General features: G+C 36.8%; 1 protein-coding gene across 1 annotated transcript; it reads left to right on the top strand.

The window, feature by feature from the left end:
* Nucleotides 1-1,255: 1,255 nt before the first annotated feature.
* On the top strand, nucleotides 1,256-2,870 carry LOC110941966 (transcription factor TCP15). The gene has a single exon (XM_022183671.2). The coding sequence runs from the start codon at nucleotides 1,600-1,602 to the stop codon at nucleotides 2,719-2,721; it is 1,122 nt and encodes a 373-aa protein (XP_022039363.1). The 5' UTR covers nucleotides 1,256-1,599; the 3' UTR covers nucleotides 2,722-2,870.
* The last annotated feature ends 20,906 nt before the right edge of the window (nucleotides 2,871-23,776 follow it).

Raw genomic sequence — 23,776 nt, 5'->3', positions numbered from 1 at the left:
TGCAGAGAACCAGCATGTTTTTGTCCCTTTTGCCTTTGACACATTTGGCTCTCTAGCGCCAGAAGCTATCCAATTCCTGACCAGGGTCCAACGGGTCATCCACAACAATTGCTCGGCACCAAGGGGACGAGATTTTGTCTTTGGCAGATTAGGGTTTGCCATTCAGAAAGGGGTGGCGGCGCAGCTTGTTGCCCGTCTACCTTTTGTTTTGATGTAACTTGGCAAATATGAATGAAAAATATCGGGATGAGTTTATTTAAAATAAAAAAAAAATAATGTATAAAAAGGAGTATTAGATATTATATTGTATAGAAATGAAAAACATGTATCACATGACCGGTGTTAATAGGTCTATGAACTGAGTTTTATATAAATAGAAGAAAGAATTTATTTACTTTTGTTTATTTTATAAATAAGGTTCAAACAAAAATGATAGCAATATCTGGGAAAGAAATTCCTTTTTTGATACATTTCAATCAATTTTAAAGATACCAGCAAAGATGTCAACAAAGTAATTTCTTTTCCTTTGTTCTCATTATACAATTACATCCATCAACTATAGTCTAGCCTACACTATGGTCCCCATACTTCAAATATCACAAGTTTTACTAGTAAACTTGTGTCTGTCGAGTGTTGTTCTAAAAAATGGTTGAAAAGTGGTTTCGATATAATTAACGTGTGTCAACACTAGATGTTTTCACTTAGCTAGGTTGATTGAATCTCTAACATACATACATACATACATACATACATACATACATACATACATACATACATACATACATACATACATACATACATACATACATACATGTGTTAATCTAGCATTGCGTAGCAATGAGAGTTCCATCATAGCACGTTTAGACTATAACTGCTATGAAATTGTCCATTTGTGACTATTAAAGAAATATAAACAATCTAACTTGAAATTTTTAAGCCTTAAACAAATCCTTAGACATGTGTAAGTTACCATGTGCGTTATCAAGTTAGCTAATATACTGAACATGCTAAAAAATTCAAATCCTCGTACAACTGTCATTACGGTTTTGTGAAAACAACATAAATATAACAAAAGTGGGTTGATGTCGACTACATACATACGCGTTTTCACTTATCTGCGCGTTCACTCGGCGTTCATACTCTAACATCAATCATTTTCAAATGGAAGGACTAAAGATGTAGCATAACCAATACTTTATACACCAAACACATATTATAACACAAATTCTTCATTTTAATTCCCATTTCCATTTCTTTTTGTTTTTGCTTTTTAAAGCTCACCCTTATAATTCCCACTCATTATCTTTGTTGCTTAAAGCTTGCCCTCCTTCCTTATCCTCCCACAACTCTTTAAACACATCAAATGTAAATCAAGAGAGAGAGAGACTGTTCGAATGTTCTTGAAAGAGAAAGAAAAACACTCAACACCTACAAAACCCTAATCCAAATTATACACAACTTTAGAGAGAGAGAGAGAGTGAAAACCCTAAAAACCTAAACAAGATTGTGATTTTCCCAATTTTCTCACTTTCTTGAAGCTAGGGTTTAGTGTGTGTTTTAGTGTGTGATTAGTGTGTGTTATCAATATCTCATGTGATCATGGACGGTGGAGATGATCATTTCCACCACCACCACCGGCCAAACTTCCCTATCCAACTACTAGCAACAAAAGAAGATGAAACCACCACCACCAGCAGCTCCTCCGCCACCGCCACGGCGGCGTACCCAACTCTAGCCATCTCCACCAACACTTCCAACATGCAACTAACCACCATCAACACAACCACCTCCTCCTCCGGCGAACCATCAAAAAAACAACCACCAAAACGCACTTCCACCAAAGACAGACACACGAAAGTCGACGGGCGCGGCCGCCGCATCCGCATGCCGGCGTTATGCGCCGCTAGGGTTTTCCAACTCACCCGTGAGCTCGGCCACAAGTCCGACGGTGAAACCATCGAGTGGCTGCTTCAACAAGCCGAACCCGCCGTCATCGCCGCCACCGGAACCGGTACAATCCCAGCAAACTTCACATCACTCAACATCTCTTTACGCAGCTCCGGTTCAAGCATGTCAATCCCATCTCAACTCCGGTCCACTTACTTCAACCCTAATTTCACTCTCCCAAACCGGAGAAACAATAATAATAATCTTTTCCCAGAAAACAATAACAACAACACTTCATCAAACCTATTAACTTTTGGGTCAACGATGAATCTTAATCAGATGTTACAAGCGAAACAAGAAATGAGAGATAATAATGATAATAATAATCCGCCGGAGAATGAACATCAACAGATGGGGAACTACTTGATGCAGTCAACCACCGGAGCTATGGCCGCGAGTCACCCATCAATTCCGGCGAACTTTTGGATGGTTTCGAGTGCAAACCAACATCAAGTAATGAATGGAGACCCTGTATGGACGTTTCCGAATGTGAATAGTAGCTCCGGTGGTGTGTACAGAGGGACGGTTTCTAGTGGTTTGCATTTCATGAATTTTCCGACGCCGGTTGCGGTTCTGCCGGCGGGGAGTGGTGGTGGTGGTAGTGGTAGTGGTGGTGGTGGGTATGGTGAAGGGCAGTTGAATATGTTTTCCGGTGTGAATCCGTACAGGCAAATGTTTGGTCCGGGATCATCGGAAAATACTCCGGCGAGTGGTCACGGCCACCGTGGCGGCGGAAGTGATGATCGGAATGATACGACCAGCCGTAACTCGTGATTGTGTTGTGTTGTTAAATTTGATGTGTAAACACACGTGAGGTTTGATTTTCTCATTTTCTTGATCCAATTTTTTTACATTTTTTTTGAAACGATTCTTAAATATTATGATTTTTATTTTTTTTTATTCTATCTGTATGATTAATGTTATGAAAGTTTTCCAAGGGTTTGGGAGGAAATGTGGGTTTTGGTTATACAATTTCTCCCATTTGGTTTTTTAATTTGAGTTTTGCATCATTCTTAATTGGTCTTTTAGTTACTTAAGATTGGTATCAACTAAAATTTGTGAAAGAAATTATATAAAACTACTTAATTATCCTGGCTAATAAAAGATTAATGTAAGAACAAGTAACAGGTGATATAGTTGTTGTTCACTTGTTCTTATAATTCATCAATTCTCGTATTATTCACCTTTTTTAGTGTGCTTCATCTATCACTACAAATTTTTCTAATCACCTTTGGACATCGTCTTACTTCTTTTGAAGAAGGTTGTGGTTTTGGGAGGAGCTGGAGGGTCAAATTTGTACTATATGCTATGTTTTTAACAATACTTTTACACTTAAATTTCACATAATATTTATATTATTTTTATAAGAGGTAATCACCGTAGCACTATTGGTTCTATTTTACTAGTTTTTAACGGTAAACTAAAATACTCTCAAATACTTCTATATTTATATTTTGTGAGAATTGAACATTTCACCTCTAAGATAGAGAGTAAACATCTTACCAACATAGTATATCCTTTTGAGATCACTTGTACTTTGCTAAGGCTAAAGGGTGTGGGGTCACGATTGGGACATGATTCGCCATGTAGGAACATGAATTGAAGGCTACACCACCCTCTTGTCTGGTCCACCATGGTTCCCATGGATTAAACCATGACAACCATGGTCTTAGTTTCCATTTTTTAATATTTTCTTTAGACAAAAATAAATTAAAATAAATAAGGGGATAGTGGTTTGGGTCATGACCACACCCTTAGGGTAGTAGTTTTAGATGGTGGATTAAAGGCGAGTGACATGACGCTGACGTATAGGGTCATGATGGTCATAAAGATTATTATCACACCCTATAGCCTAATTGATGGTGGTTGGGGGTAACCATATTCAATCAAGTAAGTTGGTATGTGACATGTATTTCTTTTAACTAACTAAGCTAGGTGTCATCATGTTATAATAATTTATAATGATTTCTAGAGTACAAGAGAAAAAGGCATGTGAAGCTTCTTTCTTGTTCTCCAAAAGGTATGTATGTTGTGGCTTACTATATATATAATATATAAAAATAAAATGTGATATATATATAGAGAGAAAGAGAGTTAGGGTCAAATAAAAACTCCTATGAGTTGTGAGAAATTAAATAACTCAGTCTTACAAAAGATTCTTAAAAAAATTTACCAAAAATCTTTGAAAAATCAACTTTTCCATAAAAAATAAAAAAATGGTTTTGCTGATTTACATCACCGGTAAAAACCCTTACAGTTGGTGTAAATGCTAGTAGGTGTAAATGTTAATTCATGCTGATGTTAGCAGCTTTTTACAGCAGCGTAAAAAGGCTGAAAATGCCGGTTCGATTATTTTACAGATGTTTTTGTAACATTTTAATCTACGTGTATGCAAAAAATGGGTACAAAACTCACATGGGATGTCGGCGTTCTATAATTTTTACAACTTAAGAGAGTTTTCTCTTGATCCTATATTATAATATAATTAGAATTATTATCAAATGATTATTAATTTAAAATAATGTTGTAATTTGCATCACTATAAGTAGGGTTGTAAATGAACCGAACGAACACGAACAAGGCCTTGTTCATGTTCGTTCATTAAGAATATAATTTGTTCACGAATGGTTCATGAACACTTACCGAACGAGATTTGTTGTTCGTGTTCGTTCATTAAGGAAAGGAACGTGTTCACGAACACAAACTGACACATATAAAATCGACAAAGAAGATGGTGGTTTGAGGTGGATAGTAACAGGGAGCGGCGCTAGAGCTTGAAGCTTTAATTGTTGAACGAAGGCCGATAGTGTTTTTTGATATGAATAACGAGAAGGAAAGTAGAATGGTGGATATCCAAGGTGGAGATAGGGTTTCCTATTTTATTTATTTGGCTAATGAGATAAATAAGAATTAAGGGATATAAAAAGTTTGCATAAAATTAAATAAATGCTAAAAAACCTTTAATGAATAGCATAAACAAACAAACGTGAATCAATGTTCACGAACACATTATCGAACGTTCACGAACGCTATTGAACGAACGAGATATTTGTTCGTGTTCGTTCATTTATCTAACCGAACGAAATTTCTTGTTCATGTTTGTTCATTAATTAAACAAACGAACGTAAACGAACTTCCCACCAAACGGTTCACGAACTGTTCGCTGAACGTTCAGTTCGTTTATAGCCCTAACTATAAGAAGTGAAAACAAAACTAAGTGCATATGAGATACAAAGAAAAAGTGCTAGACTTAGATTAGGGTGGAAGATAATGTTACATTGGTACAAGTAGAAAGGAATATGGCCTAGAGTATTCAAATAAAAATAATAATGTTACAAGAATAAATTATGAAAAGTAGCTCTTTTTTTCCAGAGTTGCTATACCTTTGTAGAATTGTAGTCATGATAGATAATTATCACATCTATAGCAATAAGATCTGTGAATCTATTAATGTGTGTACTTCTGCTCATGTATCCATTTTTATATTATGGAAAAAAAAATTATGTCGTACCTGAACCACCATTTGCACATCATCATCAGACGTACAATCACATGACCAAATTCAATACATATGCGACTTGCGTAATATTTGTTTTCTTCGCATGTCATTTTGAAAATGAGAACACAATATATACTTGAGTTTCAATATACAAGACATGAATCTCTGACTACAAGTGTCACTTACTCATAATCATAACTAATCTAAACACATACAAAGAAAGATAGAGAAACAGGTTAGTAGTATTATGCATTAGTTTTTATGCATAACAGTGATCCAATTAACATATTGGAGATCTTTATCATAACAAGATCATCATGAATGTTTGTTCGTAAGATCAATTTTGTGAGTGGCGCTATAAAATGTTATCAACTTATCAAAAGGTGAGAGCTTCGCATCGTAATTGCAAGTAATATGACTTTGACAAAAAAAAGGATAGGGTATTTCGTAGAGTTTAGTGCTTGTTTACAAAAGGGTTGAGCACGTTAATTTCTTACCCTTTAGATGAATTTAAAATTGCATCATCACATGAACTTAAACGCATCATCCAAGCAGCCTAATATGCAACTTTCAAAGCATACCTGCATTAAGCTTGTAGTAAATTGTTCAACTACTTTTTTTATTAAATTGTTCCAAGCGATGTACATTGATTAAAATGAAGCCATGAGACTCTTTTAATCTGTTCAAAAGCGGGTATCAGTTCAACACTTTATGATAAGATCTTTTTCTACACCTCCATAAATAATTTAGGATGTTCTTGAATCTTGACTGTCATCTAATAGCTTTCGCCCAGATTGTGTTGGTATTCACTTGTTATATGTGCCAAACATACGAGACATATGATCTTGTCCATTCATTCTATCTCACTGTTTAATGAGATGGGACTTTGTGAGTTACTCAAAATTGAGCCATGTGCAATTTGTTGGGTTTCATGCAAGAATAATGAAACCAAGATCACGTACAACCATAGAAAAGGTTAGAGCTTTTACCTTAAACTTGTTTATTTAGGTGGATGATTCAACTAGAGGAAATCCAAAACATTCCAACAATCAAGGTTGCTATTTCGTACAGGATACTACCAAGAACCATACCCCGCTTGGTTTTTTTCTTGCATTGAACTCCGCTACAAAACATAGACTGAAAATCACACACTCAAACTCACGAATGTAATTTGCAAGCTGTCGAAAACTATCTTACTTATTTTAATAAAATGAGAGTACACTAAAAGATGTGCAATACATGCCTTTAAATAACAAAAACAAACAAACTAGTCCTACTAATATGGTCCACATGCATAAAACAAGCTCACGTATTCCTTTGTAGTAGCCACACTCCAACGTTCACACCCCTTCTATTTTGGTCAACTTTGACTAGCTCTATACATGTAACTAAAATAAAACCCAGCAGTCAGCAGACCCATTTAGTTATTCGACCCGCAACCGACTTGACCCGTACTCAACCCGAACCATCAATATTATCCCAACAACGACGACTTGAGTGATGCGGTGTGCTTGGGTTTGTGATTTAATGCAATGGTATGGAACCATGAGATCCCTAGCACCCATGAGTAGCATTGTCATATATTGTTACTTGTGCATCTAGACCCAACACAGTTAGAGCATCTCCAATAAGGCACTATTTAGGTGTTTTTAGGGAGAGAGAAAGTGATGTGGAGGAGAGAGGGTGTGAGGTGGAGGAGAGAGGATGTGAAGATGTTTGTGAGGAAAAATGAGAAAAAATGGATGAGTGTGAGTTATGTGAGTGTAGTGAGGAGAGAGGAGAGAGAAGAGAGGAGAGAGAGAAAAAATGTGTTTGTGAGAGGGGCAAGTGAGAGAAAGAATATGATTGGTTGGGCATGTGCCAACTAGGCATCCTAAAGAATGAGAAAAAATGCCCCTTATTGGAGATGCTCTTAGCAACAATCCACACTTGGAATCTTGAAACTTAGACTGCTCCAAGATTTTGTCATTGTATACTTTAGCTCAGTTCAATTAGTCGTTTATATCGATCTCTATAAATCTTTATGTCTAGAATATAATCAGTGTTGCAAAGATCTTTTGTTGAAGAGTAAATTTCAAAGTTCGTCCTTTATGTATATCTAAAATATCAAAGTATGTCCTTTAGCTTTAATAACTTCAGAAAATATCCTTAATGTTTGAAAAACCAATCAGGTTATGTCTTTTAGTCATAACACAATTAGTTTTCATGGTTAAAGTTGACTAAGTCAATCCCACATAAGGGTATTTTAGTCATTTTATCCTAAATATTATAATAAATAATCATAAAACCAATAAATAAAACAATTTATTACAGATTCAGAGACAACTCACTTAGCCACCTCCACCACCACTCCCTTTACTCTCACCACCATTCCCACCCCAACCACCGTCCACGGCCACCCCCTAGACACCACCATTTCACCTGCAATCTATGGCAACCTCCAGCCATCACCACCCGCGCCTGCCGGAAATAAACTCAAGCAACAACAAACCATCAGAACCACCACCACCGAGCCTGCAACCTCCGGCAATCTCTAGCCATCATCACCCATAACCACCCGCCGGACATAAATCCAAGCAACAACAATACAAACCTCAACCAGTTTTAAATCGACCTCTTACCTTTCTCTTTCCAAAATCAAATGCAATTACAAATCTCAGGCTTCAATTATAGATCTCAAACATCAATTACAGATCTAGGGCTTCATCATAAGTTCCGAAAACTTACAGATCTAGATCTCAGGCTGGTCACAGCGGTTAGGGTTTCAATCACTGAACAGATCTCCGAAAATTTCACTAAACAAATCACTGAACAAATCGTGTGCTGGTCACAGTGGTTAGGGTTTCCGAGTTCTGGTTGCGTGCTGATATGAATCGGAAGCGTGCTGGTCGCGCGGTGGTGGGGGAAGTGGTGGTGGTTAGGGCGGTTGACGACGCCGAGGAACTCTGTGTCCATGGAAACGATGTCGATGCTTCAAGATGGTGGTTGCTGATGGGGTGGTGGTGTTGTTGGTGGCAGGTGGATGGTGGTGATGGCGGTTGTGGTGGGAGACGGTGGGAGCAGGTGGTGGTGGTGGTAGGGGAGTTAGAGAGAGAGAGAAATGTGATAGAGAGAGAAAAATTATGTCTCTATATATGTATAATTAGAGAGAGAGAAGAGAGAGTGTGTGTGTTCTAGAGAGAGAGACAGAGTGTGGGAGAGAGAGAGAGGGGATGATGGTAGAATGACATTAATGCCCTCATGTGCTTCTCACATGACCTGACTTAACTGGGAAAACAAACTAGGTTTAGGGTAAAGGACATAACCTGAATGGTTTTTCAAACATTAAGTATGTTTTCTGAGGTTATTAAAGATAAAGGACATACTTTGATATTTTAGACATACATAAAGGACGAACTTTGTAATTTACTCTTTGTTGAAAAACAATTCCCAAGTTAAGACATGGAAAATCTTATCATTAGGATTAGTAGTAAGTTAAGAATACTACCCATCCACTGGCTTTCTTGTAAAGACACGAATTATATTCACTTTTAACAAAAAAAATCAAAGTTGTGAGCTTACAAACTTTATCATGTTACATGGGATCTACAAAAACCTTTTGGTTGGGAGATCTTCACTAAAGTGTTAATGAGAATTATTTATACCATACCCGTAGTCATCATATATGACTATACAAATGAGTATCTTACTTTATCTGAATGGAAACTAGAGAGAAAGTTAAATCATAGAATCATAGTGGATCACATGAGTTTAACGAAAAGAGTAAATTACAAAGTTCGTCCTTTATGGATGTCATATATTACAAAGTATGTCCTTTATTTTTAATAAGTTCAGAAAACATACTCAATGTTTGTAAACTCTTACAAGTTATGTCCTTTAGTCATAACACAATTAGTTTTCATGGTTAAAGTTGACTAAGTCAACCCCACATAAGGGTATTTTAGTCATTTTATCCTAAATATTATAATAAATAATCATAAAACCAATAAATAAAACAATTTTAGAATTATATATGTGTATATATACAGATAATGTCTTCTCCCTCTCTCTCTTTCTAATTATCCTACCCCCACAACCACAACCCACCTGCCACCGCCACCGCCACCGCCACCACCGATCTGCCACCACCACCACTTCACTGATAAATAATCAACATGATCAGATGATGAAAACGAACAACTGGGTTTGTTCTATGATGAATTCCGAGCATGAGAGTATATTTTAATTTCATTTTTGTCCACACAAACGACCTAGATTTAAGTTCAAAAACCCTGTTCATCGTCGTTCAAATCGAATCAACAGATCTGGTTCAATCAAAACCCTAAGACAGATCTACAACCTATTCCGACTATGCATATATGATTTTCATTCATATTATGTCAAAATCAAACCCTAGATCTACGTTTTAAACATGTTCAACGCCGACCAGACAAAATCAACTCAGATCTGGGTCAAATCAACCAAAAACTCTCACCTTTCGCTTGAAATCGCCCACAATTAAAACCCTAAACCAAATAGCATCCGTATCGCCCATCTCTCTGAAAAAAAATCATCAAACACCTAATACGGTGGGCGATCTGCAGTGAAGTGGTGGTGGTGGTGGCAGGTGGGTGGTGGTGGCGGCGGAAGCGGCGGCGGCAGGTGGGTCGTGGTGGTGGCAGGTGGGTCGTGGTGGTGGTTTGGAGCAGAGTAAACTTGCAGGTGAAGTGGTGGTGGTGGCAGATCGGTGGCGGTGGCGGTGGCGGTGGCAGGTGGGTTGTGGTTGTGGGGGTAGGATAATTAGAAAGAGAGAGGGAGAAGACATTATCTGTATATATACACATATATAATTCTAAAATTGTTTTATTTATTGTTTTTATGATTATTTATTATAATATTTAGGATAAAATGACTAAAATACCCTTATGTGGGGTTGACTTAGTCAACTTTAACCATGAAAACTAATTGTGTTATGACTAAAGGACATAACTTGTAAGGGTTTACAAACATTGAGTATGTTTTCTGAGCTTATTAAAGATAAAGGACATACTTTGTAATATATGACATACATAAAGGACGAACTTTGTAATTTACTCTTAATGAAATGTTTCGCCACTAATCTTGATTTAAATTATTCGTGTATATCATGCATGTCTTCTTCAGTTCTTCTTAAAGATCCATTTTCTATCAACAACCTTGTTGTTAAGATATATATCATCCAAGTCTCATACTTGCTCATCATACATGTATTGCAATTTTGTGTTCATGGCTCCAAGACACTTGTCGGATACAGGATTTGATGCAAAAAATTATATCATTGTACAGTTCACGAAGAGGACTGAGGCTTGCTAGATCTATTAAAGTACTAACGAATTGTATGAAATCAAGCAATCGAGCAACCACATATATTTGGTTTAAGACTATGAGGTGTGGAGGTGCTTGGATTGGGGGCATTGCTCGACACGTGGCGAGTGCGGGATCCACAAGTTAATATTAAAAAACAAGGGGTGTGGCCGGTGTGGTGTGGTGTGGTGTGGTGTAGCGTGGCGTGGCTTCGGCTGGCGTGACCAACCATGTGGATTTTGCTTTGGCAACGGCTATATTAGACCAGCCAACCAAAGCCAACCATGTCACCCTCCCCCCCCCCCCCCCCCCCCGCGCCAGGCTAACTCCCCACGCCAGCGGGGCAACGCCATGGCCAACGCTAGCCCGGTGCAAGCGTTGCTTGGCAACCGCCGCCCCAACCCACGCCCCACACAATCGTTAGTCTTGGGCAGTTTCTTTGTGAAACCCCACGGTCTAAGGATTCCCATTTTCGCAACTTTGGATGCTTATTTTTGGAGTCATTCTAAGTTTTGGTAAGTATTTAGTTAAAGGCTCTCTATTTAGGCAAACAAGACTAGTCAGAATTGAAAAAAAAAATGCTAATGAACTAGATGATGAAATAATTAATATTCATCGATGTCAAATTTTGTTGTCATAGTTGTTTGAAACGTTGTCAAATGCTCCTAAATACATGTGTGAACAAAAAAATAGTACTTAGATGTTTGGAACCAATTTCAAGTCACCTTGGGCAGAAATCCAAATCAATTTTGAGTAGACGTTTTTCAATGGGCCCTTGAGGCTCTTACCATTTAAATTCATCCATTTTAAGATTATCTTTAAAGGGTATTTAAGCCCTTTACTATTGGAGTTCATTCATTCTCAAAAACCCTTAAGTGAGATGTCCTTGCATAAGTATATATGGGTTTGCCTTGGTTCATGCGATAAAATGGGCCCAGAGTAAAAAAAATTAATTAAAATTATGTGTAATGGGTAAGTGATGAGGTGGAAATTAAGGAGGGTAAGGATATTTGTAGTGTTAGAAATTAAATTGAAGTTTTTAAGGATTTATGTGAAAGATGTCGTGACAACTAAAGGCATACGTAGCATTGAAGATAGTCTTATATAGATTTTCAACTTTTTTTAAAGACAAAACTGCATAAAAGAGTGTACTCTAAGCAATTTTCAATTTAGATTTTAGTCTTTTTTTATTGTCAATTAAAGACATGAAAAAATACATATATATATATATATATATATATATATATATATATAGAAATATGACTAGTGTAGTTTTCGAAATTAAAAAATCATAGTAATTAGCCCATGTACAACCACATGCTAAGAGTGTTCATAGTTAGGTTAAATTCGACCAAATCGTTTTAGTTTTGACGGCTCTTTATACTTTTCCCTTTTCAAACCGACGGTTTTTCTTCAAAATGGATTGCACGTTTGGTTTGTGGATTTATTAAAAAAATTCGGTAGCAAACGGGATCTAGCATTTTACTCAATCTTAGTAAAATTACGAAATTTATAATACGTAACAATGTTGAATCACCCTAACGTGTCCTCTTTAGCTTAGTGAAATTACTTGTGCTCTTCACTTGAAGTTGTATGTTCTTTAAAAATCATTACATAACATATAATATGTTGCAATGCTACATTAACTTTTTTTTTGGATGGCAACTTTCATTAAAAAACACTGGCCAATCTCCAAGGCAGAGATAGCCACACAAACAATCACTTACATAACATCAAAATGAAAAGAGCGCCAACCCTCCCATTTAACGTCATTACCCTTACAATGCTACATTAACTAAAACTATGTCAAAAGTACCATATTACAAATGATTAATAATTCCATAATGTGAAACTAAATTGAAACTAGGAGGACCTCTTTCCATATTATGTGCAAGTGAGATGATGTGGCATATCACGTGTACCATCGTGCATCTTGTAGTCAACCAATGTGACTTGGCATGCAATATGTATAGCTACTAGATAAGCATTCTGAGTCAAATTTATAAAAATGATGAACGGTAATCACTCAAGTGGTTAAATAGTATTTTTGGTAAGTTAAATGTTGTCCTTTCTTTTAGAGTTAAGGGTTTGAATCCTGTTGTAAATTACGGAGTAGAACAAGAGTATATTAGACTACGTGTTATGCTACGTGATCGTTACTGGGAGGAGAGCTACGTCAGATCCACATTCACGGAACACCCCGTTTCGGGGTGCCATGAATGAGCGTGAGAAGTGAGTTTCGTGTCCTAGTGAGAGTTGTGAGAATAATACAAAGAGATAAAAGAAATGGGTGAGCCAATGAGAATTATACACATGTGAGGATTTTTTTTATTTTTATTATATTATTTCGTATAACATTAATTTAATCTTATTTGTTCTCAAATATTTGTATTTGTTAGTAATAACTTTCGTTATTATGGCAAAGGTTTACTATTATTTTCTTGTGTTCAAATACAAGACAAGACTCACTATATATAACAATAGGAGTCAAAAGGAAAGATTAATACAAGGCTAAATAAGAGGAATAAAAAAGTAAAGCCTAATTAGATCCATAATTTACGCCATTACTCCCCCTCAAGTTGGAGCATGGATGTTAATAATGCCCAACTTGCGAATTAAGACTTGAAAATCTTGTGTCCCTAGAGGTTTGGTTAAGACATCCGCGATTTGATCCTTTGTATTGATAGCCATAGGGAGAATTTCGTGTGATTCTACCCGTTCACGAACAAAGCAACAATCCATCTCAACATGTTTTGTTCGTTCATGAAAGACCGGATTATTAGCAATGTGCCTGGCAGCTTGATTATCACAAAAAAAGTTGAGTGGGATTGAGACATGGAATTTCCAACTCGCTTAGCAACCATCTAATCCATAGGATTTCACTAACTGTTGACGCCAGTACTCAGCTTCTGCAGAGGAGCGAGAGACGACTAACTGTTTCTTAGATTTCCATGAAATGGGAGTGCCTCCTAAAAGCAGTAAATAACCGATTCGGGATCTTCTGGTCATGGGACATCCGAGCCAATCGGAATCACAGTAAGCTGTGAGATTAGTTCCCCCGTCTTTGGCAAGGAGGATGCCTTGTCCAGGTGTTGTTTTTAGGTATCGAAGAACACGATTAGCAGCCTCGAGATGGCTAGCTCTAGGATCGCTGACAAATTGACTGAGAACATTGACTGAATAAGCGATGTCGGGTCGTGTTGCTTGTAAGTAGAGCAGCCTCCCAACAAGTCTTTGATATTGATTTGCATCCACCCGAGCCTCTCCTTCACGCTTGTCTAACTTGAGATTTTGCTCCATTGAAAACGAGCTAGGTCGACATCCCAACATGCCCGCATCCTCCAGAATGTCCAAAGTATATTTTCGTTGACTTAAGGCCATTCCTTGTGTTGTTCTAGTCGCTTCGATGCCAAGAAAAAATTTTAAAGGGCCAAGATCTTTGATGCTGAATTGTTGATCAAGAAAATCCTTTATAAATTGTATTTTGTTATTGTCATTCCCGGTGATGATAACGTCGTCGACATAGATGAGAGCAGCAATGAAAACACCTTCTCGTTTGAATAAAAATAGCGAATGGTCGGCCTTTGAAGCTTTGAAACCAAGACTTTGCAAGGACGTGGTAAATTTTTGGTACCAATTCCGTGAAGCCTGTTTAAGACCATAAAGTGATTTGTTTAGTTTGCAAATTCGATTGTCGCCTTCATTTTGAAAACCTTGTGGCACTTTCATATAGATGTCTTCATGCAAATCGCCATGTAGGAAGGCATTGTTCACATCTAGTTGATGTGTGTGCCATCCCTTTTTAACCGCAATGGCGAGAAGGGTACGAACCGTAACTAATTTTGCCACAGGTGCAAAGGTATCGTGGAAATCAATGCCTTCGAGTTGGGTAAAACCCTTCGCAACGAGACGCGCCTTGTATCGTTCAATGTCTCCGTTTGGTTTATATTTGATTTTATAAACCCATTTTGAGTCAATGGCCCGCTTTCCTTCTGGGAGCTCTTCTAACGTCCAAGTCTTGTTTTGTTCGAGAGCTTGTATTTCGGTCTTCATGGCATCGATCCACCTGGGATCACGAACGGCTTGACCAAAAAATTTAGGCTCATTATTGGAGCTAATGGCCGATAAAAAAGCTTTGTGTGAGTTAGAAAAATTATCATAAGAAATAAAATGTGGTAAAGGGTGTACTGTCGAGGAATTATTGTCGGAGTCGGGAGATGAATGTTCGATGTCTAGAGACGGTGGCAGCTTCACATCATACTGTTTCAGATGCACTGGTTGGGTGCGAACACGTTTGGGTCCTTCGGTAGTGTGAGGATGAATGGAATTGGGCTGCTCGGGTCGGAGTGATTGGATCAGCTATGTTGGGCTCGGATAAGGGTGGGCTTTGGTTTGAAAGGCTATGTTGGGTTGTGGTTGGTTCATTTGTGGTGCTAGGAGAATGTTCTTGTAATGGTTCATCAATGGGTGTGTTTTCAATTGGAGTGGTGTCATCAGATGTGGTGTCGTTGGCATTATCAAAAATGGTAGTGGTTTGATCAAGGTTTTCATCATTTAGTGTGGTTTCTTTAGTGGAGTTACTTACTGTGGAGTCATCCCACAATTTTGGCACAACAAATATCTCTTCCTCATTCTTTGGTATGTCCACCTTGGTGAAGGGAAACACATCTTCAAAAAATTTCACGTGCCTTGTAACAACGATCTTTTTATGTTGAAGATCGTGTATTTTGTATCCCTTTGTACCTGGTGGATATCCCAAAAAGGTTCCTGGTCTCCCCCTCATTTCAAACTTGTCCCCATGTGTCTCGGTACTAAGATAATACGCGAGACACCCAAAAACTTTTAGGTGTTCGTAACTAGGGCTTTTGTTGTGTAATACTCATAAGGAGTTTTGCCATTAATGACATCGGATGGGATCCGATTTATGATGTGAGTGGCCGTCAAGACGCATTCTCCCCAAAAACGAGTTGGAAGATTGGCCTCAAATTTCAAAGCCCTAGCCGTTTCTAAGAGGTGGCGATGCTTTCGTTCCAATACACCGTTTTGTTGAGGTGTATGCGGACACGCGGTTTCCAACATTATCCCATTCTTTGCATAAAAATCAAGCATTTTATTCGAAACGAATTCTCCTCGTTATCACACCTAATCCTTTTTATATTCTTTTCAAATTGAACTTGCACCATTTTGTGAAAATCAATCAAACAAGTGCTAGCCTCATATTTGTGTTTAAGGAGAAAAACCCAAATATTTCAACTAAAATCATCAACAATTGTGAGAAAGTATCTAGCCTGCGTAAATGAAGGTGTTCGATACTTACCCCACACATCACAATGTACAAGTTCAAAACATGCATTGGTTTTGGAAGTACTAGTGGGAAATGGTAATCTGGTAAACTTTGCCTTATTGCAAGAATCACAAAAATGTTTTGAGTTTAAAGACAAATCCTTAGCAAAACCAAAATGAGAAAGTTTTGAAATAGGTACGTGACCCAATCTTCTATGCCACGTATTGGTGTTAACCATCATGGCTTTCCTCTCGCCTTCAATGACGGACATCTCGTATAGACCATTTGAACATTCACCCGCTCCAATCAATTCCCTCGAACTCAAACTCTGCATGACACAAAAGTTAGGGAAAAATGTCACAGCACACTTTAAATCCTTTGCTAGCTTACTAACCGACAACAAATTTTATTTAAAATCGGGAACATATAAAACATTTTTAATGGTCATTCCGTTAGGTAAAGTGTAGTTTCCACGACCTTCAACAGGTATGGATTCCCCGTTGGGTATAGTAACAGGTAATTCGTGGTTCCTTTTAACCAAGTTTTCAAGCCATGAATACTTGTAAGAAAAATGTTCGGTGGCCCCCGAATCGAAAAACCACTTACCCTTTTTGTTCACGTTACCTGCGACATTTGCGGCTGGACCGCTTTCTTCCTTGTTGGACTACTCTTTGTTCCCGAAAAAGCTTATGAATTGTTGGTACTGTTCGTTGGTCAGCCTTGGTATGGGGCTGCTTTCACTTTCGACAAAGGCAGCCTTCGGTTTCGTTGTGGTTTGCTTCCCTTTACCAGGCCACCAACCCGATGATTTTGAAACAGCCACTTTTCTTGTGACCATCTATGCCACAAACATCACAGTGTTCCACCGGTTCGCCACCCGTCCCTTTCTTAATCTCCTTTTTAGTAAATTTAGCTTGCGACTAACCTTAGTTTTGTTTGGCAGAAAAGGAAGCTTGGAACGCAGCGGAATCGGAAGTGCTTTTCTTGGTACCAGTTATGATTCTTTGTTGTTCATCATCTGCCACAAGATGATAAACGCTTCCGAGGTTCGGTATGGGTTACATGGCTAAAATCTGAGTCCTTATTGTGGAGAACTCAGAGTCTAAACCAAGCAGGAACTCATACAACCTTTCTTTGTCCTTGAGTTCACGTAGCTTCTTCCCAATATCACAGGTACATTTGTTGCAACTACAAATGGGTAACGGGAAAACATATTCTATTTCATCCCACAAGGCCCGAAGCCTTGTGTAATAAGCAGAAACCGACGTACCTTCTTGTCGAATGGCACTGAGTGATTGCTTCAGTTCATACGCCCTTGGCGCGCTTCCCTTTCCAAACCGTTCTTTTAAATCTGCCCAGATTTCTTGAGCCGTGGTTGCATACTTGACACTCGCTCGGATGTCCTTATTCATGGCAGTATTTAACCACCCCTTTATCATGGCATCGGCCCTCATCCAGACCATGTAATTGTCGGATTCAGGCTCTGGCTTCTTGAGGGTTCCATTAATAAAACCCACTTTGTTTTTGGCGAACAAAAAATTCAGCATTTCTTGCGCCCAATCATTGTAATTCCCGTCAGTAAGAATTTCATTAACATGCATCTGCCTGGGATAATCTGAGGCATGAATGAAGTAGGGGGAATTGTGATTGGATAGGCTTTTGTTTTCGGATTTTCCAGCGACAACATCTTCCTTGCCGCCAGCCATGAATTAGGGTTTTTCTTTGTGTGTTTTGGGGTTTGGAAGGAGAATATTAGGCCTGCTCTGATACCATAATAACTTTCGTTATTATGGCAAAGGTTTACTATTATTTTCTTGTGTTCAAATACAAGACAAGACTCTCTATATATAACAATAGGAGTCAAAAGGAAAGATTAATACAAGGCTAAATAAGAGGAATAAAAAAGTAAAGCCTAATTAGATCCATAATTTACGCCATTAGTTAGCTGTTAGAAAAAAAAAGTTATACAATTTTGCTTATATTTTTCAGAACATTACGATATATAATTTTAACAAAACAGAGTTGTTTTTAAAAAAGAAAAGTATTTTGGTCGTAAGTTTTTTTACGCATGCTTGGATTGACATTTTAGATGATAATGTGGTGTTTGTTTATCTAAAAAAGATCCGCGCAGACTTTTCTGTCAGCGCCGTACATACAACACGCAGACATTGACATCTGCAGGTTGTTTGTTTTTTCGAAGACGTTTCATTAAAAAACATATGTGCTGGCTCTTCTTGGTGCAGACTTGGCCCAACCACTTTTAAGATCTTCTAAGAGCAGCAAAGAATTAAACACCACCACCCACCACCGTCTACCACCACCACCCACCGTCCACGTCCACCACCACCATCACCGTCCGTACATTATCACCGGTTTATTTTTGAAGTCTACATACGTTAAAAAACAAACAGTCTTCTTCTTGCAGACTACAGTGGTTTGGTCCACCTCTTCCTCTACAGATGTCTGCAAATGTGGTACGCAAACTACAGACATTTTACCTCTTAAAAAAAATTGCACCTAAGTAATTGTTTAAAATAATAAACATTAACTAGTTTTTATTGGCGTCGCGTGTTGCCGCAAAACGGAGCAAATGATAATGTTAAACAAACGATATTTGAAAATGAAGAATGTTGTTTCGAAAGCCAAACGGTAGAATCGGTTTTGTTGTATCGTAAAACGATACCAAATAATATTCTAGTTTGAATACAACTTCATTTTTAACAACACTTGTGTTAGAATCTCCGGGGAAGGGAGCGAATAAACACAATTACGTACTTAAGTTTTTTTTTAATTAACAAACGACAGTTATTAAAAAATATTAAATTGATCGTTAAAGATAACATGATTAAAAAAAACTATGAAAAACAAAAAATAAATGAAAATAAAAAATAAAAAAAGAAATATAAGTAAATATAATAATAAGATATTATAATATTAAAATAATAAAATATTAAAAAAAATTATATATTATTTTAAATTTAAAATTATTATTCATCGTCCTTCAACGATAAGGTATTATAATATTAAAATATTAAAAAAAATATGTTATTTTAAATTTAAAATTAGTATTCATCGTCCTTCAACCACAATATATATAATATAATAGTCTAAAAATAATCAATAAAATGTATTAAAAAACTCGGGCCACCTTTCACCCCTCACTAAGCCATTACAAATGTTTAGTAAGTATGAAAGCGGAAACCCCTCTTCTATATGTGACACACTTTTCCTTACTTGCTTGAGTATTAGTTACCTATGGCTTTGGATGAGTGTGTGAGTTTCACTTCCAAGAAAAATTAACCTTAAGTCCAAACTCGAAAATATTAAAATCTTGCTCGGTCTCCCCGGCTTCTAATGTTAGATAACTTGCAGTAGCATAGATAATAACTACTCAAAAATTGTCATCAAACTCGAAGAAATGAAAAAAGCTATATTGTGGTTTGCTTGGCTCACTCAGTTTTCATAAACCCTTGGTTCAAACGATGACTGTTTTGCTGTAGCACACCAAGTTGATAAGCTCAGTGGTTTCCAATTGAACTGATTGATGTGATCCGATTCTCCAAACATGGGTTATATCTATTACAAATCATAAGTATAAAATAAAATGGATCAGAGTGATATCCCTACATGGATCACAAAGAAGATTTGTATTGTAGATTTCTACTATTCTAAAAGAGAAGTTTGTATAAATGGTCACTATCTTGATTAGCTGGAAATATTAACCTAACAAAAATCAAATAACAAAAGAATTGGTGATATCTAACACATTAGAGTGAAACGATGTTACACTAAACTCTACCGTATTGGATAAACTAGTCTTAAGTCACCTTCGTTGTGAGATTGGGGGGTGTAAAACCGTGCTACCAGTGTTGCGGGGGGGGGGGGGACCGTGCTTAGAAGCAAAATAAAAATTATCAAATGAAAATCGAGTAAAGTACATGGCGTGTAAAAAATAATTTACTAAATGACAAAGCCAAGGGAAACTGTGCTACACTGCTACCAGTGTTGCGAGGCGGGGGGCGTAAAACTGGGCTAAGTAGTAACCGAAAATTTACTAAATGGCAAAGCACTAAATAGTGACAACGAGTAAAGTACACGTGTGTAAACGAAAATTCACTAAATGACAAAGCCAGACAACGTAAATGAAAAGTTAGTAAATTACAAAGCACTAAACAAATGAAAACAAAGTAAACTACAAGGGTGTAAACGATAATTCATAAATGACACACCCAACAGTGTAAATGAAAATTCAATAAATGACAAAGAGGAGTAAAGTAAAAAGATTGTAAATAAAAATCCACTAAATGACAAAAGAGCAAATGACAACCGAATAAAGTATATGGTGTAAACGAAAACTTACTAAATGACAAAATATACTAAAAGAAGAAAGAGTTACTATTAATAATTTTTTTTATCATGGACAAATAAATAAGTGGATGCAAGATAAATCAACTAAAACTAGACTAAAACACTATACTCTTTTGTGTTCGTTTCTTAGTATTCATTCGTTTTTAAAACCTTTTGTTGAAATTATTAAGTCATTTGTTGTTATTTGTTGTTATCTTAATGACTTAATTTCGTTCATTCATCTTTCATTCATTTGGGCTTATTGGTTGTTGGGCTTCTTGTTTGTTATGATTGTTATGGGCCGGTTTTGATATGGTTGTTAGTTGTTGGATTGTTGTTACAGATCTCAAAATATCTCTGGGGGCTAAAGTGTAACTTCAGGGACTTCCTTTGCTGATCTTCATATCTCGAGGGCTGAAGTGAAACAACTAATGTTTCTTTTTATTTAAGGCTTTGTGATGATCATTATTGATCATCTTGTACTTGTATCGTTCATTCTCTCTGCTAGGGTTTCATCTTGTACGAACAATCTCTCATCTGTATCTGAGAGATTGTTCTGGTAGTATTGTTCTGTTATTGTTGATCATCATCTGTAGATGATCATCTTTCTTATTTCTGTATTGTTTGTACATTTGATCTTACTGTTGTAAGATCTGATCTTACTGTTGTAAGATCTGATCTTACTGTTGTAAGATCTTTGGGTATTTGGGGGGCAAATCATTTTGGGTTGGTTTAATAAGATTTTGTCACCTGGTTTTGTCGCTATTTCTGTTGTTTTCTTTGTGGTTGTGTTAAATCATAAATTTCTACATGGTATCAGAGCTTTTGAGCTCTTGATCCGGTCTTATTTCCGCTGTGTTGATCTGATTTGATTGTTGTTTTGTGTAGGTCTGCTTCAAGTTGCAGATTTGTTCTTGATATTGTTAGATCTTCTGGATCTTGGGAGGATTGTTGATATTCTAACCCTAGCTAGGGTTTCTTGCTTCTTGTTGAAGAACTGTGTTGGTCTCTAAACCCTTGAAGGTTTAGGGCAAACTGACCAGTTGATTTGTTCTTGATATTGTGTTAAAACTTCAGATCTGTTTAGATCTGGTGTTTTTTGGATAGCTTGCACCCACTGTGAGATCATTCTATCTCCTCTCTTTATTTTTTGTTGATTGACTTTGTTGAAGTCGGGGTAGTGAGGACCGGCACTTGATTGTTTGAAATATTTGATCTGTGGTGTTCTGTTGTTTGATCTTTATTTTTTAGTGTTTGGCTCCTGTATTAAGACCTGTCCAGGCACTATAAGTGACGAACCTGGAATCTGGACACTGATACAGCTTCGCCTTAGGGTTTGTTGTGTTCTTATCTTGTTGTTGGTATATTTGTTGTTTGTATTAGTTTTGTTGTTATTTGTTGACCATGACTGGTAAAGATGATAATGTTGGGTCTTCTCAGACCTTGATTAGCAAGTTGGATATAGGTGATCCATTGTTTTTACATCCTAGTGATTCAAGTTCTTTAACTATAGTTGGTATAAAACTAAAGGGAACCGAAAACTATAGGGTGTGGTCTAGTGCTATGAAATTGGCTCTTGAAGCCAAAAATAAATTTGGATTTATAGATGGTAAATGTAAGAAGAATTCTGATGATGATGTTCTAAGTAGCCAGTGGGACAGGTGTAATTCTGTAGTACTAAGTTGGTTGTTAAACTCTGTTTCTGAGGAATTATACTTAGGGCAAGTATTCTCTAAGTTAGCCTCAGAAGTCTGGATTGATCTAAAAGAAACTTATGACAAGGTTGATGGCTCTATAGTTTATGATTTATATAAAAAGATTAACTGTATTACTCAAAATGGAAGTTCTGTTTCTGAATATTATCATAAACTGAATACAATGTGGAAGCAGTTTGATGCTGTGCTTCAACTGCCTACATGTTCATGTCAAGCTGCAAAAGATTTCAATGATTTTTCTACCTTAATCAAACTAATGCAGTTTCTTATGGGCTTAGATGATGTCTATCAGCCTGTAAGAACTAATCTGTTAACCAGAGAGCCATTACCTTCAGTCAAAGTTGCTTTTTCAATTGTGTCAAGAGAAGAGTCACATAGGAATTCTAGTGTTGGATCTAAAACTCAGAATGTATCTTTTGCTTCAAAAACCAATCAAACATTTGATCAAAAAAAGAAAGAATTTAGAGGTCCTAATCCTAATCTTAAATGTACCCATTGTAATAAACTTGGTCATACTATTGACAGATGTTTTGAGTTGGTTGGTTATCCTTCAAGTTTCAAAAAGAAACCTGGAGGTCAGGTTGGGAAAATTTTTTCTAATTCTAGGTCAAATATATCTTCCGTTCCTTCTGTGGCTCAGTTTTCTCCAGAACAGGTTGCTAAACTTTTGAGTTTGTTGGGTGAAAAAACTAGTACTGAGTCTCAATCTTCTAATATGGGAGGTGAGTCAAACTGTGTTATTGGTTCTTTGGATAAGTTTGTTTGTTGTTCTAGTCTTATAAACTTTGGTTTTGATTATAATTGGATTTGTGATTCTGGTGCTAATCAGCATATGGTCAAAACTGATAAAGATATGTTCAATTGTATTGATGTGTCTGAGTATGATTTAACTGTCTCTCATCCTAATGGAACTAAAGCTAAAGTGTCAAAAATTGGTAATCTAGAACTTGCTAAAGATGTCGTTTTAACTGATGTGTTCTTTGTTCCATCCTATAGTGTAAATCTGTTATCTGTTTATAAGTTGTCTAAAGATAATAAGATTACTGTTGTTTTTAATGAAAATAATTGTTTACTTCAGGATTCGAAATCAAAGAAAGTGTTGGTGATTGGTAAACAAGATAATGGCCTTTACTTTGTTAATAAAGGTGGTAGTTCTGTTAATTTGTGTTTTAATAGTTTGAACAACAGTAATTTGTGGCACAGTAGGTTAGGTCATCCTGCTGATCAGATCTTGTCAGTTTTAAAAGGTGATTTAGGGGTTGCTGAGATTGCAAAACATAATCCTTGTGAAATTTGTCATAGGGCTAAACAAGTTAGAGTGCCATTTCCTTTAAGTGAACATAAAACAAAACATTTGGGTGATATAATTCACTTAGATGTTTGGGGACCTTATAAAGTAACTAGTAAAGATGGGTTTAAATACTTCTTAACTGTTGTTGATGATTATACACGTGCTGTTTGGTGTTATTTGCTAAAAAGTAAGTTGGAAGTTTTTGATAACATTGAAAGTTTTTATGAGTTAGTGTTGACTCAGTTTAAGAAAAAAATTAAAGTGTTTAGAAGTGATAATGGAACTGAATTTGTGAATAACAAAATGGAAGTTTTTTGTAAACAAAAAGGGATTTTGCATCAGACATCCTGCTCTTACACACCACAACAAAA

The sequence above is a fragment of the Helianthus annuus genome, chromosome 5, assembly GCF_002127325.2.
Source record: "Helianthus annuus cultivar XRQ/B chromosome 5, HanXRQr2.0-SUNRISE, whole genome shotgun sequence".
Classification (NCBI taxonomy): domain Eukaryota; kingdom Viridiplantae; phylum Streptophyta; class Magnoliopsida; order Asterales; family Asteraceae; genus Helianthus; species Helianthus annuus.
This window is presented reverse-complemented; position numbering and strand designations above follow the sequence as displayed.